The sequence below is a fragment of the Eutrigla gurnardus genome, assembly GCF_963514095.1.
Source record: "Eutrigla gurnardus genome assembly, chromosome: 7".
NCBI lineage: Eukaryota > Metazoa > Chordata > Actinopteri > Perciformes > Triglidae > Eutrigla > Eutrigla gurnardus.
This window is the reverse complement of record NC_139921.1, coordinates 3,359,968-3,386,759: the sequence shown is the minus strand read 5'-3', so window position 1 is coordinate 3,386,759 and position 26,792 is coordinate 3,359,968. Positions and strand designations below refer to the sequence as shown.

Sequence of the window (26,792 nt, the reverse complement as noted above, 5' to 3'; positions counted from 1 at the left end):
GTTGCGGTGGAGGCAGAGGTGGCGGTGGTGCGGCTCTGGTCGGCGGTAAGTGGTACCGCGGTAGTGGTAGTCCTACCGCGTCTGGAGATTGGAGGTTTGTTAGGTCTAAAAGTCTTGGGCGCGTGAGCTTTGTAGCCACCTTCAAAGCCTGACGTGGATAAGGTCTTATCTGTTACCAAGGAGAAGGTCGTGTAAAAATCTTCATCATCAGTAGGGGGCAGGTTAGACTTGAACGCGTCCCCAGAGCCATACCCCGATATCACCAAGCCATCATCATCACAATCATCGCTGCCTCGGTCCGACAAGCAAGGTACCCCCGCCTCAGTGGCCTTGGACAGGGACTCTTTGGTGGTCTCAATTATGGTGAGGAGTGGGTGGTGGGTTGAGGGAGTGAGAATGAAGGGTGCACGAGGAGCTACAGAGGGGTGTGCTAATGGATCCTGAAGTAGGGACGACTAACTCAGCTCCTGGGGTTGGACACAGACAGGCAGTCATGTTAGAGGCCAGTATGGAATATACTAAATGAGATACACCTGGACAAATTAACAAAACAGGGAACAACTTGGCCCAAATCCAACCCAAAACAAATTCATATCAATTTAAGATAGTAAAAATGGCATTTTTCAAAAAACATTTCAAAAGGTTTAAGAAGTATGAAAGGATGAGCCAGTAAAATATGCTGCAAATTGAATATGCTGTGCTGTACTTGGTTCATTCCCAATATAATTTAATAAGCTAGTAGCAGTTCAAATAAACATAGTTATTCTTTTTCTCCAATTTATTAAATAAGAAATAAACTTCAAATACTTAAACTTCAAAAAGTTTCATTTCACAGCAAAAGCAAAGGTTTTCTCCAAACTACAGATTGCTGTGACGAGCGGATCAGTGGCTCTCCAATCATCTTAAACCTTTACAGAAACATTTCTCAGACACAGAGCTGTTCTGGAGCTAAACGGGATCTCAATCACACAAGCAGTCAGTTTGTTGTAGTGCAGATGGAAACGCTTTCTTTATACTCAAGATAATAGTCTTATAATAATAGCTTAATCAGGTCTAATATTAAATTGGATGCAAATGCCAATTTGTAATTGTCATGACAAATGACAATTAAACATACATACAAAGTTAACTGTCCTCATTGTCATGTGCAACCCATTAAGTATCAGAAAGTTTGCATGTCAGTGAGACAGTGAGTTTGCTAGCAAGACATTTGTGCATATTATTTCTATACATTTGTTTGTACATACAACAAATCTGTGCAAATATCATGAAAGTTACTCCACTGACTGGAAAGTTAACAGTTTACACAACTATTTGGATTGCAGAGGACTTTCTTTCTTCTTTCTGTACTTTGTATTTGCTGTGACAGTGTTGTACGAGCAGCTCTATGACCAAGAACAATCTTTAAGTTTGTACCATGTCAATGGTCAAAGTCACCCGAATGCTCACCTTTGTGAAATACCAGCCTGGGGGAAGGGTTTCATGACACTTTATTTTGCCATTAGCCTCTGATGGTTAGCTAGTTACGCTTAGTTTAGCACTTATTATTTCCAAATGTCAGAGTTAATGTCTGAACTGGAGGGATGAATCTCATACAATGGAACGAGACTACCTTTTGCCGTAAAGCGACTACGTTTGTTGTAAAGTCAATACTGTATTCTTCGACAGTGCACGGCTTTGTGACTTACCCAACACTACAATTCAACAACAAAATTATGTTGCTCTGTATTTATTATCATTTAAAAGCTGTATCTGTGCCACCTAGGTCTTTGTGGGTCTATGAAGTTATAAAATATAAAATACTACTATGTTATTACCTTCAATACTAACACATCGAAGGAGAAGAATGCAATGTGATCTGAAGCCGGTGTCATTGGAGTGAACATTGTGTACCATTGACATGAAAAGTATCCACTGTCATCAAACATGTGCATACTGAATCTTTGATGCACAGCAACATATCCATTCACAAGCACACAGGCCGAGGCCTTTTTATTCTATCACTTCAACCAATAAAACACCATTAAAGACTTTGTTTTCCACCGATGGATCAGAGATGCAGGTTGTAAGCTTTAGCTTATTAGCTTTAGCTAGGTGCTAGAAGACACAGTATTGTGTGTTCACATCCAGTGTTACTCAATGACCAATCATACGGTGGAACATGTGTGTGATTTTTGTAAGGTCATCCTTGTTTTTTTATTTGTAAATATTAGGACAATTTAGTAATTTGAATCAGCAACTATAGCTGAATCATTTTGTGATGTGAAAGTGCTAAAGCTGCTACATGTAGCAACGAGATATACAAGAATAAATATGTTGAGCTGCTTCACTCTGCATACTTTACAAACTGCACCTTAACCACACATCCAAAGAGAGCGTAAACATACAAAGTGATAAAGGTCAACTTACATCAACAAATTGCCCGCATGTTATAGGCATGAAGAAAAGAATTTACAAAGGAAAGGTTGTGTAAGAATGCTGGATAGCCACTTGGTACCGTTAAAGATCATTTTTATCCATTGTAGATAGTGTTCTATCTTAAAACACGACGGTACAGGGAGGCAACAACACATACATCCACAACACAGAACATAAAAATAAACACCATAATTCTGTTTTTTTATGTTTTGTTTTTTCCTGGTAAATAATTTGTTTTTACAAAAAAATGTGTATCTACATTTTTTTTTCATTGCAATAGACTTCAATAGTATCTAAAATCTATTCATGTTACAGTTTTTGCTTAAATTGATCTTTAGTGTGATGGAATGATGACTTTATACTTGGATATATCTAAAGACAAGGGAGGAGGTGAAGAAGGGGCGGGGCCTATGAACATACTACAGAGGAGATGAGGGTGATGAGGGTGACAGTGGAAGTCAGTTGCCATGTCCATGTAAAGGCAGTACGAAGCGGTCGGGCGGCATTAGAGCTTTTGGCTGTAAGGAAGGGATGGGGATATACAAACAATGAGCAATAATCATGCCCATCTACAGAAAAGAACAGAAGAAGTCTAACACTGACAAGTCTGACAAACCCTAAACTGCAACTTCTTAGCCATGCACTCATTGCTTTTTTTGTCTTACAGTCAAAATATTATTTGTTTTGTCAAAATAGATTTGAAAAAAAGATCTGAAAAATGGAGGAAATGTGAGAAGTGGATGAGGAACTGCGTCAGCTAACATTTACAGTTGGCTTCTTAGTTTGGAACGTTGACTACATGAATTCGATGAATTTACCAGGATACAAACTGTGAGAAATAAAACACAGAAGTTAGTTACTGAAGCAGTTCCAAATCCAAAAAGAGTCTAATCATATCAAAAATAATTCAAGCTGTGGTTCAAATATTATCTGATTGACAAAAGAACAAACCAAACAGAATTAATAAGCCAAAAACCATAATCAGAACCAAAATGCCAGTGATCAATTGGAAAAATACCAAAAATAAATGTGAGCAGAAATAACTCTCAAATGAAAAATGTTAAGATGAAAAAACGAAGATACACACAATAGAAAGCAGACAGTGTTGAGAGAGGAGCTCGACTGGGGGTCGGGCTCCTCTCTCGGGGTTCTGGGTGACATGTTAGTCTTTAAACATGAGTGTGAGTCTGGGTGCACAGCAGAGAGACAGGCTACTGGCTGGCGACGGGTCCTTATCATTAATAGGAGTGAGTTATTGAGTTGGACTGTAGGATGCTGATGCATGCTTCAAGTAAGTTGCATTTAGGGAAAGTAGAAAAGGAACAACACAGCAAACTGGGAGCAGCTAAAACTGAGCAATGTTAGAGAACAGGACTCTGTGTCCCAATCCCTTACTATCACATGTGTGCTAACAGACGTCTGTCAAAGCATCAGCCAATTGTGTCTATTGTGCATTACATTGTGCGTTACATTGTCATCACCACTCCCAGCATCGATTAATCTGTGTGTCAGGTTACATCGCCCTGTTGTTTCTAGCGGGAACTCAAGTACTCGCTTAATTAGAAGGTAGTATGCAATTGGGACACAGCTCAAGTTTAACGAAGAACACAAAACATAAATTCATCATTTTGTCATGTACTTTATGTGAAATGTGATTTAATCAGGACGACAAAGAGTGAAAAGACGAAGCTTAAAGCTGCTATCCAACAGTAACATTGTGTAGTGTATCTGAAACTACTGACTACACACATACACATGTATTAGTGTACACACACACACACACACACACACACACTGTAACGGTTTCTATTGGCTGCTGTCACACTGGCTAAAGAAGAAGACCTTCAGTGTGTGTGGACGAGGCTGGACAGAGATCAGCCTCGCCTGACTTCCTGTCGCTTCCTTCTAACTCTCACATGTTGCTTGTTAACGTTCATCATGATCATGTAGTGAAGTTGTGCTCACATTGGTCTGCACATATAAAGATGCCATCAGTAGGATGGAAGTAAAAAGGAGGAGAACAGTGTGACGGCAGCCGTGGAGACTCTTTAACTCAGATGGAAGTAGAATCAGAATATTACAGATAGCAGCTTTAACCCCACACTGTCCTTCGACACATGACTCAATATTCTGCCTAATGCAACCCACATGGTTTTACCATGTACGTCAAATATAATGGGAGAGGAATTCCATAAGATGGCATTCATAGATTGTATATAGATATATGTACAGATGTACTATGATCAAGGGAAGAGAGGAAACAGATTTAAATCATATGGGAAGTGTGATTTATGATTCATCTGCTGTGATATGTATCACACTCTTCTTCCAACGTCAATAAAATGAAATAAAATATGCCGGACATTAATCGGAAACAGCTGTTATTACTCATTGGCCATGTGGTGTTTTTGTACCATAATCATTATGTATGAGGTCTCCAGAATGATTTCAGTCTGATCTATTCCATAGGCTTTTCACTGCCATCTTATGAAATCAATAGAAAGTAAAGAAAGACAACAGATTTACAACAGAGAACAGAATCACTGATAACTTCTCCAAACAAACCGGACAGATGGCGACTGAACGAAGACACGTTCAGCGTTTCCACTCATGGATGCAGACGAAGCAACCAAGTGAGTGTAAATGTGGAGGAGTCATGCAAGAGATGATCAAAGGTCGACCTAAACACAATGATATGAACATTTTGATCAACCATGACACCAATGATTGCTAAAGAGCAAAACAAAAGGGGTAAATACTGCAAGGTCTTCCATCTGTACTAAGACGGGTTGAGATACTTTATAGGTGACAGGAGAACCAAACTGGAAGAATTATGAGGATTTCAGATTCAACTACCATCAGTCTTCAGTTAAAGACAAAGATTTGGATGGTATGACTTTTTTTCCCTTTTTATTTGCTCTGAAAACTGAAAGCCGCATGGTACTATTGTAATATATGTGGAAACAAATAACGTCATGCCAAACACGATGAGGCGAACACACAAGTGGTTTCTGGATGGTTGGCGAACAGACCAGAATGATGGTTGAGAGCAAAATGTAGAAAAGACCAAATAAAACAGGAAATAACATCAGAAATAAAAACATGCGGTCAACGTCAAAGTGATGTTGGGGTTAGAATGGTGAGAATTTCTGTGTAAACACATGATTGGATGACTGGGGCCCTGTCTTTGTCTTTCTTCACAAATCCCCATGAATCTCCGGCTACACAGCACAGCATTGAAGCCATTTACATCACAACCTTTCAGAGGCGAAACAATCTGGGAAAGCCCTTAAGAAGGGACCACCTACTGGTGGTGAGCAGAACAGCATCCACCATCACACTACAAGTAGTCTCTATGTCCTACCAACCCAGTCTCATGACAGGTTAGTCATGAAATACAGTCTATTGGTTGAATGTTCAGAGACAAGAATGGTTTCTGTAAACATTTAGTTTGTGTCTCTCAGCAGTAAAACAATGTTAAGTTAACTAGGATCCTTTTTGTTGTTGGACACATGAATTAAACGCATCCACGTGACGAATCAACGTCCAGAAATAGTGACGTAGTATTAAATACTGAGAAAGACTACGGACAAGGTGGATGGGGCCAATGCCAACAGACTTTAACCGCCTTGTTGGACACCACGAGTCCCAAAGTGCTGTTGTGAAGTGACGTGTTGGGGATGCTTTTCATAAACCTAATGTTAGTTTTGTTGCCTGAACTTAAAGTTGGTTTTGTTGTTTAAACATAATCTTGGTTTTGTTGCCAAAACTTGATGTTGTTTTCGTTGTCTAAAGACAACAGTGTTTTTTTAGTCTAAACATAACATTGTTTTTTTGTGTAAACCCAACGTTGTTTTTTTGTCCAAACTTGCCGTTGGTTCTGTTTTATAAACTTATCGTTGGTTCTGTTTTATAAACTTGCCGTTGGTTCTGTTTTATAAACTTGCCGTTGGTTCTGTTTTATAAACTTATCGTTGGTTCTGTTTTATAAACTTAACGTTGGTTTTGTTGTCTAAAATGTACCTTAATATCGTCCCGACAGACAGACAGAAAAATGTGGTGCAGGCACGAACAATTGTTCTAACTGAACTACATTCATTTAAAAGTCGTGTTGAGCGACACAAAAACATGGGAAATTTGTATCCATGTATTTGAATCAGTAGATTAAATTTCTGAAATGTTTCATGAACCTGTGTGAGACTGTGATGGCGAACAGGGCCTCCAGGAAAGAAATGTGTTTGTCAACTGGAGTTCTTCATTGTTTCTCATTTCATTATTCCCTCGTGTTTCTCTAAGGTCTCAGTGATTGACTGCAGCAGGAAGGTATTTCTTCCCAACATGAAGTAAATACTGGAGCTGGCACAATTTACACCCAACAGCAGCTTTGCGTTTGGTGTCTGGGTGGATATCATGAGTTCACTTGAGAGAACATTCAAATAAGCGTCATAGTTGAAAGGTTATGTTGTATTGTTGTAAATGGGCTTCAAATGAGCATGTTCAAAGAAAATTCCTTTCGAAAAAGAATCTAACCGCCATGCACCTCACAAAGGTGTGTGACAGTTTGATTCTTCAGTATGGGAGTGACAACATGGCTGTTTGCTGTATCCTAATAAATTAATGTTGCTAGAATATGGAAATTCCCAAATTCTTTCAAACTGATTCTCTAAGCTATCACAAGGCTTAAACTTTTGAGAGTTTTTAATATTTAGAGACAAAAAAGACAGAATAACGAGTACACCTAAAAGCAAAAGTATGACCCAAAAAAGGAAAAACTTGTACACAGAAATTCAATGATATCTGTTCTCTATTACATGAACCAAAGTAAGGCAAGATGGAGGAACACAAATGAAGAAAACAACAGCGTAGTCTAGACAGTGCTCTGCTGAAAACAAAGACTGTTAAATGAAAGTCAGTGGAGCAGTGAGTGGACTCAAACACCATGTGAGACAGTTCAGCATCAGTGCAGAGAACATGGTTCACCATCATACAGGTTCTGCACATGTGTGATGACTTGTCCTGACCCGTGTTAATCCTCTGAGCAGCAGAACTTGTATGAAAACTGGTGACCATGTTGACCACGTTGGAGACCCCATGTGCAAGTGTAGCTCATTCTGGGTTACTGAATGAAACTGAACAAGCGTTCTGTGTGACTGATGCACCAGCTCAACTAGTTTCACATTGAATTGGATCTTTCTTTATGTTGGCTAGTGTGTAGTGCTGTTATGCTCACTGTTTTATGAAGTTACACTTTGTTGAACCATGGGGGTGTGATGCTTGGAGGATCCCTCGATCCTCTGGTGCAGATGAGGGGAAGCACATAAAAAGCAAGCAAACGCAAACTAACCTAGCCCACCTGTATGGCTAGTATCACACTCCTCCAGGTCCTCGTCGTCACTCGAACACTCTGCAGACGACACAATTTCATCTGTCGCATGCTTCGTGGGCCGAGCGTTGGTCACCAGAGATCACAGCCCCAAAACACAAAGACACACCGGCAACAAGACGAGACAAAAATATACAGAACAAGTTAGAAGGTGAGCATGAAAGTCCAGAAACAGCAGTTTGACAACAAGATCTTAACTCAAGGTTCCCTTGATTATGAGGACATAATTCAGTACATACACATACAATGCCTTTCACTCGTGAACCTCTAATGCTCACCAAACCAACCGTGAAGCAAATTTGGGGATCATTTGTGTGCATTATTTACTAGATGCACCAGAGAGGAGGCGAGGCTTCCCTCCATGTAGACCCCAACCCGGTTTCCTCCATCAACGCTGAAATAACCACTATTGCTGCTTTGTACATGTTGAAGTCCCAGATACACAGGAAACCAAACCAGGCGTCCTGTTTGGGTTCATGACACCATCCAGAGGTGCTTGGTGGATTTCACCAAGCTGGATTCACTGGATCTAGCAGGACCCACGTAGGCTGGTTTACCACAGCTGGAGGAACCCAGAATAAACTAGCTGTGATTTAATAGCAATAAATAGTTACTAATAACTCCATAGTGATGGTGATTTCATTGTCATCCATTGACGGTTCCATCCCCGGCTCCTTCAGTCTACAAGCCTTTGGCAAAATACTGAACCCAAAGTTGCCCCAAAAAGCTGTGAATGTGTGTAAATGTTAGTGAGACCCTGATGAGCAGGTGGCACCGGCATGACAGCCTCTGTTAGCAATGTATGAATGTGTGTAAATGGGTGAATGCAGACATGTAATGTAAAGTACTCTGAGTGGTCAGAAAGACTAGAAAGGCGCTCTGTAAATGCAGGTCCATTTATTTACCACGTCCATTAAATCCCCTCTTAACATGCTTCACACATTGTAGTTTACCTGGAGTTAACAGTGTGAGTCTGACTTAATCAAACCAAGTGGATGTTGCACAAAGTCACAGTCTGTTGGTCACACTGAGCTGCTACAGAAGGACAGGAGCACAAAATGCTCCTCAACAGTGGAGGATTGACTGCTGGAGCCTCATGTCAGCTAAAACAGAATGTAGTTTACATAGAACCAGGACTGTGGACTTTATCTCCCATTGCCTACACTGAAACCACATTGTAAGCTGCTTAAGCTGCAATACTGGTGTCTAAACATACATTTTAATGCAAAATCTGTCTCGGGGGAGGGACAATGGCCCCATCACCACTCAATAACCCCTACGCTTGTTGCCATGTTTGCCTGTTCCCAGCGGTGTAGGGAGTTGATGAGGTGGGTGTAGTACTCGGTAAAAAAGAGGACCCAAATGCAGAAATGAGGAATTGAGGTATAAATCAACTAAAACCTTTAATACAGCTGAAGCTGATACAACAAGCCAAAAGCTGAGGGGGCAGCTGAGAGATACGAAGGAAAAACTACCCCAAAAAATCCCCAAACCAGTAAGTAATGAGGATCAAACAGACTCTAGGAAGGACCATAGCCACTGGAGTAATACAGACAACCTGACACAGAGCCAGGGAAAGACACGGACTAAATACTAGAAACTAATGAGACAACAAGACACAGCTGGGCATACATGAGGGCAGGCTGGATACTGATTGGTGGAAACAAAGGGGGCAGCACTGATGAGAGAGTAAACAACACATGTAACAGGAAACAAGGAGGTACAATCATAAAGTCAAACAAACAGAGCACACAAGGGGCAGGGCACTTCAAAATAAAACAGGAAACAGACTATTCAAAAAGCCGAGATGTCCTCTGTCTATCCGTACCTGTACAGTTGAGGAGGATCTCTGTTTCCGTGTAGTGGTGGTGGACATCATGGTAGTCGTCTCAATGAAGGTGGTGGACATCTCCGGAGACAAGGTTGTGGTCCTTGCTGAGCCTGCCACACTGGGGACATCACCTACCAACCTTACACTTCCATTAATCTTGATGTTGGGGTTGCCCTCAGCAGCCATGTTCAACACTTTTAGGCCATTGTAATAAAGGCCAGACAGTTGACCCTGAAATGGCCGGCTGTGATCACTACCACCAATCACGACTGTTGCTTGAGTGTTGAAAATTGTTAGCTGCCGCCCTAGAGAAGACATCCAGATTTAAGTTATTTTGAATGGAAAAAAACACTTTTTAATGAACAGTTAGCTGCACTATTAATTAACAAAAAAGGAAAGGCTTATTTGTGTGGCTGCGATGGGACCAGTGTAAGCAGTCCTTCCACAGTTCTTTTCTTTGCCCATCTGTGTGCTATGTTGATAGTGTACAGGTGGGAGGTACATATATATCAATCACCATACCCAGCCTTTAGTACTTTATGCTGCTGGACACACATGAACCAAACTAGCAGGTACGCTGGAAAGGACCAGTGTTTAGGATTTAGGAGGATTTATTGGCAGAATTGGGATATCCTATTCAAAAGGATGTTTCCATAATCACCCAAAACGTTGTGGTTTCATTCGCTTAGAAAGAGACCTTCAAGTCTACATAAGGAGTCGGTCTCTTTTCCACCAAGTCCACTATGAGTATTTGCATTACATATTTTAACCTGTGTTACCTGAAGACCACCGTAGTTCTCTACACGCTTGGAAAAGGAGCTGTTAACGATACTCAGCCTCACCACTAGATGCCACTAAATCCTACACACTGGTTCTTCAGACACCCACAGACTTAAGGCTGGTTGCTGCTCTAGCACAGTTAAAACAGTTTACAGCCATTCATATTGAAATTATATTTTATTTTATAGCATTTCATAATAATGAATGAGAGATTTCTTCTCCCACCCATAACTATTACTCATTCATTTTTATTATATATTGAATTATCTTACAATTTATTGGTTCATTTATGTAGGTAGTTTTATAGTTATCATTGTTCCATATGCAGTTCCATGCATTGGTTTGCATGTTTGTTCAGACAATACATTTAATGCTTCTTTTAAAAATGTAAAGTTTGGATGAATATCTTTTAAGCTGCATTAATGTAAGTTGGAATCATAGAAAAAAACACATTTCATTTATCACACAATCCATTTTAGAGTCAAACAGAGACAATAAGCCTTCGTGAACTCTCCTCATTATGAGATCGTTATAGTGAACACACACAAGCACAGAAACACGTTAGCTTGAAGTTACCTTTCTCTTGTAGCCACTCCTCTACTGGTCTGGCGTATTTGAAAGGAATTTTCTTATTGGCCATTTGATAGCGTTCAATGTCACTGTTCCCTTTAAAGTTTAAGAAGACATTTATGAATACATTTATTGATCATCAGCATCACTTTGCCTCTAACATTTACAATACGTTTAAATGATTTTACATTTTTATTAAACTTGGTTTAGTTGAAGCATAATTTCTCCCTATTTGTGGACAAAAAAAAATCAAATATATAACAATAACAATGTTAATTATGCAGCACATGAAGCAGACAAAATGTAAACATTTCACAATTTCAACATCATAACTTTTCAGCCTCCACATTTATTTTAGTCAGACATCTCAGTTGACACAGAAAGGTGAACCTGTTTTCTGCAACGCAACACGATAGTTAGGTTTTGTCAGTATGTACTTACAATCTCACCTTATACATGTGGACATTTAAATATATCCTTTCATAGCTGAACATGTGAATGTCCTTTCCTGGATATCACATCTGCCCAAAGCTGGTTGGTAATTAATGATAAGTTGAGCATAAATATGAACGAACCAGGCTTTTTAATACTGCAGTTGTAGCGTGTTGCTCTGTTGCCAACAATTAATATAAATGGTTTCTTCAGGAAGCATATGTTTCCAAAAAGGACATTGTGTTTGTGTGGCTGAGCTGCTCATCTTCAAGGCTGCGTGGGCTGGGATGAACCCAATAGCAACAGCTTAAGATGTGATGGTTTTACCACTAACCAGTGTCCCAAGGTTGTATGTATACAAGGATTTGCATTAAAGTACCAGTACATTTAAGAGCATGATTTAGGCTTCCCTCCTTGATAAAGCTTATACTTAGGGCTGGGGATTTTTGTGACAAGAAAATACACAAATATAAAAAGCTGTTTTATACAGTGAAGGATGAATATGGAGAAAGGAGGTTACTCTGAAGTCTGGTGGTATATCAGCTGACACTTCTGTAACTCATGACACTGATCTATATGTGGATTGTTGCTCACACTCACTGCAGTTGTATATTTACAACATACACTCATTGTATGTCCTCTTTCATTTCTTCTTTGTCCTGTCTTTCCCTTTTCAAAAACAAATGAGCTACTGATCCATGTCATACCCATTTTCTTCTCTAACTCTGTTTAACATCACTTCCCAGTTTCAGTCCCACAATGCCTTGTTTTCCACTTATTTTCTCTGTTTGTTGATTCTGATATGCAAATTATCATTTTGAGGTTGAATTATTCAAGTTTTGACAGAGTTTATGTATGTATGTATGTATTTTGCTTCTCAACCCTGGGCCTCCCAAGGCAACGCTGGAAGGGGTGTGCTCACACTAGCCCCTTAACACTGCCTTTTGCGTCAAGTATCACTTTCTGCCCCGTCGTCATTTGTAAATGCTACCAAGATGGAAAGGGGTGACAGAATGTCACGCCTCTGAGACTCCAAGCCGGAAGCCAGTAGTTGGTCATACGAGGCCACCATTTATCATCAACATGTTTATGATGCACAGCAGCATCGATTGCGGTCGAAGAATCGTGTAAATAAACGAGCAAAAGTTCACCTTTCATTGTTGTTTTGATGCAATCGAGCCTATCGGATTTCCGATGCTCATTTAATATCTCAAATGGCCGCCGACACTATTGCGTTACGTCATCGTCTCTCTCGTTCCTTAAAGCCAATATGCTTTGTAAAAGGTAACACCGCTGCGGTGTTACAATGCAAAGCAAAGTTCCTTATAAACATATAAGCATATTTTTGACCCTCCTTTCCGTGATTACAGTGGAATCTTCTGTGTTAAAAGGCCTATTGTCTCCTCCATGCCAGCTGTTTCAGTTCCTGCTAGAGACCAGCAGAGGTCCATAGAGTTCACTGATCACATAAAAACCCCTTCTGACAGCTGCACCTCTGAGTTGGTTCGCTCAGAAAAAAGAAGAAAAGGCCTGAGAAGCAACAGTGGCTGTTTTTTACTGACACATGAACTCCATCACGTTCTTCCTTCTTATGCTCACGCTGCCTTCTGAACTCTTTCATTACAACATGATCCCACTGACTTATCACGCATGGTATTGAAACTAATTGCTATATTTTGATCAGCAGACATGTATTGTTGTCAGACTTGCTAACACTCATGATGCCAACCTGTTTGTAGAGGACAGAAGACAGCTGATGAATTGGGGTTTTACCTGTTGGGAAGTGCTCATTGATCGACCAGTTGTCGACCTGCAGGGTAGCATTGCCACCATTCCTGGTGAAGCGAACAACATGATACTTCCCATCATTCACTGGGATACTGCTCTCCTGCACACTGATGTCCACTGTGCCAATGTTGAACGTCACTCCAATTTTGCCTTGTTGCTGAAAAAAGAACACACAATGAGTCATGTATATCACTCAGACTTACATGTGAAGTTCACCAGACACACTTACAAGTCAGACATTCTCGTTACTGTGTCTCTAAAGCCTCTCAGTGTTGAGATCGTCCTAAATGGAGGAACCAAATGTTGTCTCCTGGGTCTGTGGTCCCCAAAGAGGTCTACGATAGAAGCTCACATTAGTCCAGAGACCAGACCATGTGGAGAAACCAGAGACTGTCTGTGGTCCCCAAAGAGGTCTACAATAGTAGCTCACATTAGTCCAGAGACCAGACCAGACCATGTGTAGGAACCAGAGACTATCTGTGGTCAAAACAACAAGGTCTCTGCCGTATTTATTTAGGCTAGATGACTTCATTTGGAGTGTTGATGGAGCGGCTTCAATTTTAGCATAGCCAAGCACCCAACCAGACTCCATTCAGAAAACAAGCATTTTAAAAGGAGTTAGCTTGTCATCTTGTCGACAGACTTAACATAGCATGATTTCACACTTTTTAATGATCACCATTATTTTGGTGCATCCTTGTCATCTGGTTATTAATATTAAATCACAGCTGAATGCTAAATGTTTAAATGCTAAGTTTATTTGGGGTTCCTCCAGCTTTGGAAAACCAGCTGATGTTGGTGGAGGTAAGCCCCGCCTCCTGTTGAATATTTGCATTGCGTTTGATGTGAACACAGCACTAAAGGAGGATCTTTGCAGAAATGTTGTATAATATTATAAAGTAGGTTTACTACGCAAACACAAGAATGATTGTGTTTGTAACCCCCCGTATTTTTATTTTATTTTTCTACACACCAGATGTTCATGTTTCCAGAAGGGACAAGCCATCTATTCTGTGAGTGTGAGAACTTACTATGTGCAGCATGAGGTAGTCCCCCAGACCTGGTGCACTGTCGATCCTGACCAGGATGCCGTCTTTCAGGGAGGTGCTGAAGCCGACGGTCAGCCGGTCTGTCCTGGTGCTCGGCCTCTCATTGGCTGGCCACTTGAATGTGATGAGGCCTCCTCCTTTGCCAAAGATGTACGTGGTCCCGGCTGGAAAGAGAAGCAGGAGCAGATGTAACGGGTTCACTAAGATAATACAAGAACAGCAGCTGTTTCACCACACTGACCAGAATAATAACATATATATATATATATATATATATATATATATATATATATATATATATGTGTGATAATATGAATTGACATAGTTAGTTTGAGACGACTAAACTACAAAGTTAGGTTGAGACAATTAAACTACACAGTTATGTTGAGAAAACTAAACTATATAGCTTAAAACATCCTAGTTTGGATGAAATCACTTTTAAACTGAAAATTCAACAACAACAACTTGTTTTTAACTGGGCTCTATTATCAGTCACCTGGTTAAAGTCCTGTGTTGTTTCGACCCCTCCTCCACCCAGACCTCCTTCTTACATGGACTTCTAGAACTCTTCTAAACTAATTTGTGATACATCAAGAGCAAACGTAATCCATGATTGAATACATTGAATGTAGTGTAGTTTTGTCGGAACATCATTTTTAAAAACCAGACCGATCCAGGAGGACACCATGACAGCGGGGACTCAGAAGATAGAAATACTCAGTCAGTCAGTCATGTTTGACAAGCTAGTTTGTCTATGAATGCTAGCCTAGCTAGCCTATGAATGCAAACAGTATGCTGGTGTGTTCCTGCTGAGAAATTAAAGAAAACGAGGACAAAAATAATCTGATTGAAGGATGTAATGTAATGATTTTTCTGTTTGATGTGTACGTTAGACGGATCAGGTTTATAGGACACCCATCCTTGGACAAATGTCCTCAGTGGTTCTCTGTCCAAACAACACTGATGATATCACTTACCTTTACATCATCAATCACCACATCATTGGAGGAATGTGTGGATCATATAAATAAGGGTAAATAGCAGCAGAGCTCAGTACTCACGGTCGTTGCACTGAGTCCCGGTGTATGACGTCATGGAGCAGTCACAAGTGTAGTTCTCCCACTGCTGGATACAGATACCCATGTTGGCACAGGAGTCCTCCTGACAGGTGGTGCTGGGACCTGTAGACATCCAGGACCACATCCAGAACCACACCAGGACACCCAGCCACACCCATACCCCCCCCCCCCCCCCCCCCACACACACACACACACACACACACACACACACACACACACACACAGGGAACTGGATGTGATACCTTACAAAAACACTGGAGGCATCCCAACTGGTCCTCTAAAACACTTCACAGCACTCTTTTGGTTTGTATCTACATGTGTACAGAGATCATTTCTACTGGAGTCCAACCTCCCAAATATAAGTAAGAATGTTGGTTTTGTTAAAATACTACAAGGCATGCAGATCAGACAAGACTGGTGCAGAGGTCTGATCCCAGAAGGAGGTAGGGATCAAACCTTTAACCTTGTGTTTAAAGGTTTGATCTATGGAGCTATTGGCGTCTCCCAAACGTGTGTACAGTTGTTCTGAACGCTCTAAGTAATTCACCTCTTCAGACATTCACTTCGGAAGTCAGTGAAGTTGTGCTCTACCCTGCCTCTATTATTTCTACATGTATCTGGTTAATTAACATAAATCCTGCATGAATCATGTCAGTGTGTGGAGCAGAACTTACCTGGTCCATCGCTGCAAGCTGCTCTGTTAAAGTTCAGGACCAAGTGAACTGATGAGTCGGCATGAGGACTGAATTTGGGACTTTAAATGTTGCAGCTGATCTGCTGATGTGCTTCAGGATTAAACGTATGATGTGACTTACTCATGTCACTGCTGTTGTTAGATGTTTGTCAGGGTGCAGCAGCACCACCTAGTGGCAAGATTGTGTACCGCTGACTCGTTAATGGGCTTTGATATAGGCTCACTGGCTGCAGAAACACAAATCAACTGTAAGTGATGGAAGCTTGCAATGAAAAGCAGGCAGAACATGGAAAGATAGCAATCAACCCATCATGATACATCAGCAAAATAAAAAAATTAAAACCACACATAAAAATGAGACAGAATGCCATGAGAAGACCAACATTGTGATTGATGAGATTTTATTTTGAAAAATAACTTCCTTGCAGTTCATACAGTACAGTGAAGATAATAGTTATTAGATAGTCACAGCGAGGAGGACGTAAAGTACACAACGGTATCGTCTGTTTGGATTCCAATGAAACAAACCAACACATATCTGCCAAACTTAATGTTAAAAACAACATATAGAGCATACAGTCAATGTCCAACTGAATGGTATGGCAGGTGTCAGAAGAAACAGCAGTACAGAGAATGATTTCCATGCAACAGGTTGTGGAAGACCTACGGCGGCGTATTAGGGCCACTGTCGAAAAAAAAAAAAAAAACGGAGCCGAGAGAGGTGGGCAATATTCTGAGATTAAAAGTCACAAATTTGCGACTTTAAAAGTCACAAATTTGCGACTTTAAAACTAGCAAATTTGCGAGTTTTAAAGTGGCAAATTTGCTAGTTTATTACAATGCTAACAACCTGCATTTATGCTAGCTAACTACGCTTCCGAATGTCGCTTTTATCTTTCTAATTAATTCATCCCAACGTGTGACGCTTTGCTAAGGCCCTTAAGGTAATGGCTGTTGATGGTTATTGTTGGTTAATTTTATATGGGCCAAATTTTCATCTTATTTGTGTTTATTGAGCAGGTAGTTTGCCTAAACTAGCAGTAGCTTTCACTTGTTGTCATAGCAACGGCAAACATCCGGGTCAAGCTACGTGATTACTTCCTCTATGACCGCTAGCTTAGCCAAATCACCTGATCAACAAACACACATACCGTAAGATGACAATTTGGCCCATATAAAATTAACCAACACTAACCATCAAGAGCCATCACCCTAAGGACCTTAGCAAAGCATTGACAGACGGGATGGATTAATTAGAAAGATAAAAGCTACATTCATGGGAAGTTAGCTAGCATAAATGCCGGTTGTTAGCAAACTAGCAAATTTGCAACTTTAAAACTCGCAAATTTGCTAGTTTTAAAGTCGCAAATTTGCCACTTTAAAACTAGCAAATTTGTGACTTTTAATCTCAGAATATTGCCCACCTCTCTGGGCTCCGTTTTTTTTTTTTTTTCTGACAGTGGCCCTAATACGCCGTCGTAAAGACCAGAACCTTAAAGGATGACAAAAACAAGTTGCACAGGAAGATGGAAACATTTTTTCCACAGTGATGTTAACTCGCTCGTGCAAAATGTTTCAACAGCCCGTTTGATGTAGCTACAATATGAACAACTAGAATCGACACAAAACAAATGAAACCATTAGGCAGGTTTCGCTTTGTGAACAATAACTTGACTCGGTTTCTTTCTATGGACAGAGAAAGATTTCCAGTTCTGCTGTGAGGTCATGGCCTTCTGTTGAACTCGACACCAAGTTTATTCAGACTTGTCTTGGTATTTACATTGTTGTTGTTTTTTTTTATTGACCCTTTGCTAAATGGAGTCTGGATCGATGGGTGCTAGGCTATGCTAACATTGTAGCTGCTCCTTCAACACTCCAAATAAGGTCGTCTAGACATAAATTCGGCAGCGACCTTGTTGTTTGGACCATAGACAGTCTCTGCGCATAGTCTGGTCTGGTCTTTGGCGTAATGTGAGCTACTTTCGGAGCCCCCTGGGGGACCACAGACACAGGAGACAATATTTGGTTCCTCCATTTAGCATTCAGCAACATCTGGAGGACACTTATTTCTTGCAAGAATTTAATATGCTCATTCGCAAAGCGTAATTTGCAATGACTCTGGCTCAACTTGATGTTAGATTTTGTGGGGGGCAAGGCTTAGGGAAGGGTGAGTGAGATTTCTTGCTAAGGTGGATAAGGCTAAGTGAAGGGTCAGTGAGATTTCTTGCTAAGTTGGACAAGGCTTAGGGAAGGGTCGGTTAGATTTTGTGCTAAGGTGGATAAGGCTTAGTGAAGGGTGAGTGCGATTTCTTGCTAAGGAGGCAAGGCTTAGGGAAGGGTCGGTTAGATTTTGTGCTAAGGGGGCAAGGCTTAGGGAAGGGTCGGTTAGATTTTGTGCTAAGGGGGCAAGGCTTAGGGAAGGGTTGGTTAGATTTCGTGCTAAGGGGGCAAGGCTTAGTGAAGGGTCAGTTAGATTTCATGCTAAGGGGGCAAGGCTTAGGGAAGGGTCGGTTAGATTTTGTGCTAAGGGAGATAAGGCTTCATGAAAGGTCAGTTATATTTCGTGCTAAGGTGGATAAGGCTTTGTGAAGGGTCAGTTAGATTTCGTGCTAGGGGGGCAAGGCTTAGGGAAGGGTCAGTTAGGGAAGGGTCAGTTAGATTTCGTTCTAAGGTGGATAAGGCTTTGTGAAGGGGCAGATAGATTTCTAATCGACTTTGAAAACGTTGTGCTGTTTGTGAATATATCTCTCTTTATGAATCTCTTTGAAACAGCCTGGTCAGGATCTCTTTTTATATAATAATGTTTAAGATTCAAACATTCATCAAATTCAGAACAAAAACAAAACTTTACAAAAGCATGAGCGCTAAAAAGGTAGCAGCTGGCAGTATTTAATGTCACTGCTGAGTGGCGACCAATGTGGCCGATAAGGGGGTAGTGGTGTAGGTTAGGAGGTGTTTTGTGATTGGCTGACGCTAGCAGTGAGTTAGTGAGACCACCAGGACAGTTAATAGAATGCAGGGCCCTCCGGGTGGATGTAGGCCTGTGGAGCTACTGTTTGCATTGAGCAGGAAGAACGGGCTTCTGGAGCTGGACTTGTCGTAGTAGTCTAAATCAGACTCGGATTTGAGGGACGGTGTACCTTCACATCCTCGCTCAATCTGCCCACTGCGAAACAAGGCGTCGTTCAGGAGATCCGGCAGACGACCATTGAGGTCCACTGATGCCAAACAGCCCTGGTAGCCTTCTCTGGAGGCCACCAGCTTAGGCAGGCTACCATACATGCCTGGACCAAGGCCTGCGATGAACAGATCACCTGGAACACATGGAGACACTGTATTGGGACGAGGACAGACGGGGTCTTGTAGTTAGTTTTGGGATGTGCTTAAAACTAGAGCACTGGGACAGGTGAACACTGTCAACTCGTCATCATGTCACTGTGCCAACTGGAAACCTTCCTCAACTCACAAGCTGCACCCTGTTATATACAGTAGTTCTCTGTTTAAATAAATACAATATAGCATGCAGTAGTAGTCACCATTATATCAATGATTTATCTAAAGAATAAATCTTCACAAAAATGAATCTCATTTACATTCTGTATGTCTGTCTTTATATAACACATCTGTTGAGGTCAAAAACCTGAACGTGTTTATGGAGCCAAGACAAACATTTAAGAGTCACTTCAATCAGCAATGTTTCAACAACAGACCAGGAACCCTGGTGTAGAATACAATATATCAAGGATTAAAGGACTTATGTCTCTTGTCCAACATTTGTCTTCAGTAGACTTGACTACGGTAACGGTGTCTTCACAGGTCCACAGACAGATCCAGAACCACCAATCTGTCTGTGGACTCACCAAGACCAAGAGAGTGGATCACATCAGTCCTTTTCTGAGGTCTTTACACTGGCTTTCTGTGATTTAAAAATACTACTGTGACTTTATAACAGTAGAACCAGACCTCCCAGGATGTCTGGTTCAGATCCGGATCAGGTCTGTTTCAGGTATATCCCCAGAGTTAAAACTAAACATGCAGTTTTTATGCTCCACATATCTGAACAAGCTGCAGGTCAGCAGCAACTCTCACTACGCTATGGGTTTTTCAATGGCCGATGCCGATATTTAGAGAGCAGGGCGACCGATGGCCGATCTATAATGCCGATATCATGTTTTTGTTGTTATCCTGTTTTACGTTGCATCTCATCTGTGCACGTGATGAATAAAGAACCTTTAAATAATAATTAACTAATTTATAATTAATAATAACAACAAACGAGACACAAAATTTCTATAGGGGGTGGGACCGACTGACGCTACAGACCTATTACAGATCAGTGGTGGGACCTCACTTCAGACTCAGGGTGTGAGCAGGCTGGACCAATCCTTTTATAACAAAAATGGCGTCCGCTCTGCTCGGTGCGCCGGCAGTCCCCGCGAGCCGTGCGCTCCGCTGGGGTAGGACCTCACTTCAGCGGCGGCGGTGGCGACTGCAAGCGTTGTGGACTCTCCATTTACCACAATACTACAGACATTTTTTGTTTATCGGCCTCATGAGCGCAGGCATTGGTCGATGCCGATCATCTCAATATGCCAATAATCGGCCCGATTAATCCACTAATCCAGACTGAAGACTGCCAAAAACAACTCTCCACCACTGAGTCCCAGTAGCTCCCCGATAACTATTATCATGAGAGGACAGATCTGAACCTTGGTGCAATGGAAACAGAATTAGAGACACCTTTGACGTGTTTTTTAGTGTACCCATGTAACCGTTGGGTGCTATGTGGGGTGCGTACCTTTCAGGTCCAGGTTCTTGGCGCCGTTGATGCTCTGACTGGTGGCCGTAGCGTCTACTTTCAGGGTGTGGGTGTTGCTGTTGTCCCTGGTGATTGCCACGTTGTGCCACTGGTTGTCGTTCAGGGCTCGGTCACTTTTACCCTTGATGAGGTTGGGCCCGTTTCCAAGGTCAAACACATAATGGACGTATCTGCAGGAGGATCATGACACATCTTCAGCTCAGATTTTCTTTGTTCACAAACTGCTCTGGTTCCTGATCCCAGATTTATAACATGAAGCAACATGGTGACTAATCTGGAAACTTTCATCATGACTGATGACACGTGTACAGCGCTGTGAGTGGTTGGAAGATTAGAAAGGTAACGTGAATATAACTGCAGATTTATATTAATACTGTATTTCAAACTTCTCATGTGGACAACGGCTAAAAGCTAAATTTGTCTTTTCATCTACTGTCCCTGTTGCTGCCTCCTTCAACTTCAACTTGGTTTCTCTGGAATGGTGCGCCACCACCTGGTTCCATGTGAATGCAGCATCACACACACACTCTCAAATTAATGTTCACCAACATTCAGAGATCTCTCAACATTCGACTAGAATTTAGGATTTTCCATAGATTCTGGTTGTTATGGTGTTAGAGCACAAGCTATGATATGCTATGACAATTTGGACTTTTTGGGACCTCCTGATTCGTTTGTGTCAGCATTGCCCACATTTTTTGGGGAGTTCAAAGTGAAGTGTGTGAGGAGGAAATGTACAACAGGAGCACCTTCAAGAGTTCAACAAGCAGCCTTTCAAAATTAAACTCACCCTTTAACCAGTTCCACAGCAATGAAGTCGTTGCCATCTCCAGAGTTGAAGATGATGAAGCCGTCTGGGGATGTTGTCTTGAACTGAAAGAACAGGTGCATGGAGGTGTAGGCCTGCAGGGTGGCCAGGCTCAGATAGCTGCTCTTGGATTTGAAGGTGACGGGGTCGGCGATAATAGAACGAATTCCAAAGCGGGCGTTGAGCTCGCAATAATCAATGTCACCATTCTTGCACAGGTCAATGTAGAGCATGCCGTTAAACCTGAGGACAGGACAGGAACAGGCACCTGACATGACTGTCTTAAAAACAATACTCATTCTTCGAGCCCTGGAAAAAAGATGTCGAAAGATGATCGAATGTAAATACTCCAAACGTTTGTACGGCAGAGCCTTCGCTAAATACATAAACCCATCTTAGCCATTTGAGGGCAGAACACATGGGCAACCTGGAGGACTAGGAGGCCAGAACGGCCAGAGTCCTCCAGTAGGCTACTGATGTGCATGTTTCTGACCAATGTCAGAAACAAATTGAACACAAGTTGAGGACGACTTATTAAGTGTCAGCATTTATTGCATAAAAATAGTGGAAACCTTGCTGAGGCTCTCGCAAATGATTAATGATTTTCAAATGGATATTTGGTCAGGATGCACCGATACCAAGTACAAGTACAAATACTTAAATTTCAGTACTGATACGGAGTAACTATATGAGTACTTAATAATACCATTACCGTTCAAACAATAACTTTGAATTTTTTTTTTATTTTCATCAGATAATCCTCACTTTTTGATTGCGATGCAGTATGGATATTAATATTAAACCGTTTAATCAGTTAAACAGTTAAAAGACATATCAAAGATAAAAAGAGACTCAGAGGAGCAGCTTGTCACATAAAGGGGAATAGTGCTGGTCCACCTTAAAGGTCAGCCCACCTTAAGTGTGCTGGAGTTGGAGCAGCGACACACGAGAACTTAGCTTGTGTCTAGCTATCGCGTTTATTCACCAACAGATAAACTCTTCACACTCTACACTGCTACATTCACAGCTGTAACAGCTCTCTCTGTTGTTCTATCGGAGAGTTATGAGTACGAGTATGAGTACATGAGTATGAGTACATGAGTACATGATTAATTCATTTTACATTGACGTTGTTTTAGTGCTGAGAGACATTTAGTAAGTAAATGAGGAGAGTACCTGAGGCTCTGCAGGTGACCAATGAAGCTGGACGGGATGCTGGATACAAACCGACGCTCCGTCATGATGCCAGTTTCAATGTTGTGGAACTCCAGGCGAGTGTGGTCTCCCACCATCTGTCCTGCAGACGGGGAGGGTGGAGGGGACGGGTTGAAAAGAAAGACAAAAACCAAAAGAAAAGAGAACACTCTCTGACACTAACACAAAAGGGCTGATTTAAGGAGAAGATTACATTAACAGTATTAGATGGATGCCAGCTCTCACTAAAGGGATATACTGTATATATATATATGGTATGTAGGTAGGTGTACGTATCTACAGGCTGGCGTAACACCACTGATATTTCTTCAAGCATGAACCCAGTTGATAAGTACCTTCTGCTACATCATCGTCAACAGTAAGCTTGTAGGTTTTGCCGCGACGCACCACTCTCACTGTATGCCATTCATTATCATTGAGCTTTTGCCCGGCATACAGGGTCTCCGGTCCCTTGCCTGAGAACAACGGTCAATCACAAAGTTAAAGACATCCTGAGCCTAAAACCAAACCTTTGTTTTCCCAACATCAAGATTCTGTGTTAGCTTAGCTTTAGCTTTGAATATAATTTAGACTACTTTTACCTTTAGGAAACAAAGGTTTGGTTTAGTCAGTGATACACAGAAAAGAGAAAGAATACAAAGTACTTAACAGGTGTAATTGTCATAGAATCAGGGAGCACTGAGGCACTAAAATAGTTTGAACGACGACGGACGGAGAAATTGCTTTTACTCATCTGAGGCTCATGGAATCATTTGTAAACTTCCTCCATCATTTCCTTTCTGCCTCAGTTGCTTTTTGTGACCACGAAGTGCAACAAAAACCACTGAACCTCATCAGATACCAGATCAATATAAAATGTCACGTTTGCTGACGAAAATACATGCTAGTGTATAAGACGTCATAAACATTCAAAGAGATGCTTAAAGAGCTTTGAGGTGGCTAAGGAGATATTTGTTCTGTTTCTTGTTTCTTATGGAGGAACGTAGTGTCTGTAAATTAAAGAGTACAGTCTATTCCTGCTCTATATGAGAATCTGTTAGGATCCGACGCTTCATAAATGAACCTAATCTTTGCCTTCCTTCCCAGATTTGACCCTCAGCAGAGTCGTGTTGACAGGTTCACCGGGTTAACGTTAACAATCGACCTCAATGGCAAACGTTAACCAAACTCTCCGCACTCGAGGTCTGTTTACAAAGGAAGCTGTTAACGTAGAGTTAGCTTGGTAACAGCGTTGACAAGCTAACGTCAGCTAGCCACCCAATGTGTTCATGCCATAAGATATGGGCCACATGACATTCTGATGTTAGAATGCCTTGATAGAGTTAATTAACCTCCATTAAATACAAAAATAACTAAGGTTCACTCAGCACACAGGCTGATGGCACGCTGTTGTGTGCACTGCTACGTCATGTTCCCCCTTATTTTTCAGTCATGTTTTTTGTCATTCCAGAACATTTAGCCCCAGACTGTGGATGTTTATGTCACAGTGACATTTACAATCATCGAGACCACGTAGGACTCAGGATGGTTGTTATCCCTTCATCTGGTGTCTCAGCTCTCAGCCTGTTTCTCAACATTCATGCATTCCTGCAGGTATTTAAAATACAGTAAATACAGTCAAATACACACACACACACACACACACTGCCAGTGAACTAAACGCTGTCCAATGGTTCAACCAGACAAATGAAAGAGAAAAAGATACTCTGAGCAACAGTTTAATAAGGGAAGAAGAAGAAACTGGAAGCTTCCTGTTTCACAGTAAACCAGTCAAGAAGAAGGTGGATTTAACTATTAACTTTAACAAAGCTTGTCCTCAAAGTCTCAATAGAAGGTTGTGTGAATATCAGCTGATCATACTCTCCCAGTTAAATAATATACTGGTTTCATAATGATCCTCACTGGCTCACTGGACACTCTTCTCATGTAATACACTGACCGGACCTTAGTTTGAATAATATTAACACTCATAATAATTAATTTTTAATATTATTAATAATTAATTAATAATTCACTTCTGTCAAGGCAAGAATCTCCATGTCCTCATTATGAGTAAAAGCAATATCTAAAGCATCGCATACACCCCTTAGCAGGATCTGAGATTACCGAGGTAACTTCAGGTTTAAGTTTAGGTTTAACTCTGTTTCAGTCCTACAACGGTGGTTGACTTCTTACCAGGTACATCACCATGGTATCTGATGCTGCAAACCTGACCAATCAGAGCTCCATGTGGGTATCATTAGATAATATTACAAAACAAGAAGTTGAAACTGTTTCATGCAGAAGGACAGCCAGTATAAAAATCACTGACTGTGTGAATTAATAGAATTAATGTCACCTGTGGTGAGTATAAAACATGAAGGAAATCTTCTTATTATGTTTTTATATTCATGCTATTTATTTATTTTTATTTTGCTGCGACATTTGTCACACTCTACTTTGCTGTTTTAATGTGTTGATACTGTACGTTGTCTTTTCTCCTCAATGTAACAGCTGCCTGATGGTGTAAGTGTAAAACAAGTACAGTGGCATGCATATAATGAAATGTTCCAGTTTTAGTTATCATTTATAATGATCACTATGTTCTGGGGGTCAGTGTGAAGGTCATGTGTCCTGTGGGGGTCAGACAGTGTTGAACAGCTACATCTACACAACTAGAACCATCAGTAGGTAACAGCATTAAGAGTGAGATTAGTTCAGTGGTTGGATTAACCGTTAACTTAAAGTTATGACAATACATGACTATATTTTTGCTGCTGTATACAGAGTGAGAATGGTTTTATTTCTGAAAGAGATAGAAACCCTTCAGGAGGAAATGCAGTAAAAAAAAGTGTTTTTTTTTAGATTTAAAATAATAATTCAGATGAATCACCACTTTGATCAGCCAACTGAGCAAACTCCTCCACATGATTGGCTAAAGAGAAAGTGGTGCGGGACTCGCATTTAAAACAACAAACACATTTCCTTTTAAGAACCACATCAACATAGCATCAACATAGAAAGCAAAATGAAACTTGAGTGTTAACTTACTGGAGTTACAGTTTATCCTGATACAGTCTAGATGGGGAAGAATAAATGACAGATGAAATTGCATCCTTCAAGGTTACTGCTGCAGACATCCAAAAACAAAAAGTCCACCCTTCCGGGGACGTACACATGCAGGACGGCAGCCATTTTATTCATTTAGTGTTTTGTCAACTTTAGGCCAAATTAACATGAAATCAATGATATATTGACATAATTTAGTAGTAAATACAATAATGCATGGATTAGTCATATAAATGTGCTGCCCATCGAGTAGTTGACCTGATCTATGAATTGTTTAGGCACAGTGTTTACAGTAAAATGGCCACTTGTAGTACCAGGTACATGAGCTTCCCAACCCAACACTGAATGTTCAACTTTATGTTTAATATTGAGACGACAACAGTCAAAGTCTCTGGCTCCAAAGCCACCTTACCAACCAGGAGGCAGTGGCCATCCGCCTCAGAGCCACAGATTTTTGAAAAGTCAAGATTTGACTTGCTATGAAAACAGCAACAAGGTGTATTTAGTCAAACAATGAGCAGGAAGCTGAAGCCAGAATAACAGCTGTGTGCAGCCGTGAGGACAGTGAGGGTTGGTCACCATGTAGCTGGTGGTTTCATGTGTCGTCAACCGCAACAGAAAAGTGGGAGCAAACAGCCACGATCCAATCAGCACCAGCACCATGCAGAGGCACAAGAACCCCAAGCATCAGATCTGGAGGACTAGCCTAGGCCTACGTGTGTCACTAAGATACGTCAGAGCTATGTCTGAAAATAGTTGCCAGCTTAACGTCAGAAGACATCATGTGACCAATTAGAGCTACACAACAGCAACGTATTAGCTGAAATCTGGGGCTTGATTACATGGATTCATAGCACAATCAGTGCAAGAGGTATCTA

General features: G+C 41.1%; 1 protein-coding gene across 4 annotated transcripts in view; it reads right to left on the bottom strand.

The window, feature by feature from the left end:
- Positions 1-26,792, bottom strand: part of LOC311015497 (neurexin-3a-like) — a 79,330-nt gene that overhangs the window by 2,658 nt on the left and 49,880 nt on the right. The window contains exons 7-20 of one of the 4 annotated variants that reach the window (XR_014597359.1): positions 25,897-25,923; positions 23,202-23,321; positions 22,828-22,948; positions 21,634-21,894; positions 20,823-21,013; positions 19,165-19,338; positions 15,313-15,432; positions 14,234-14,415; positions 13,188-13,359; positions 10,989-11,078; positions 9,630-9,937; positions 7,763-7,853; positions 2,410-2,936; positions 318-467 (exon numbers count right to left, since the gene is read on the bottom strand). Coding sequence is in view for 2 of the 4 variants with exons in the window: in XM_084012768.1 (XP_083868894.1) it covers positions 7,763-7,853; positions 9,630-9,937; positions 10,989-11,078; positions 13,188-13,359; positions 14,234-14,415; positions 15,313-15,432; positions 19,165-19,338; positions 20,823-21,013; positions 21,634-21,894; positions 22,828-22,948; positions 23,202-23,321; positions 25,897-25,923 (1,857 nt within the window). In the remaining 2 variants the exon portion in view is untranslated. Of the gene's footprint in view, positions 1-317; positions 468-2,409; positions 2,937-7,762; positions 7,854-9,629; positions 9,938-10,988; positions 11,079-13,187; positions 13,360-14,233; positions 14,416-15,312; positions 15,433-19,164; positions 19,339-20,822; positions 21,014-21,633; positions 21,895-22,827; positions 22,949-23,201; positions 23,322-25,896; positions 25,924-26,792 lie in introns of those variants that run through there. The other 3 variants (XR_014597360.1, XM_084012768.1, XM_084012767.1) reach the window with 3 other exon arrangements.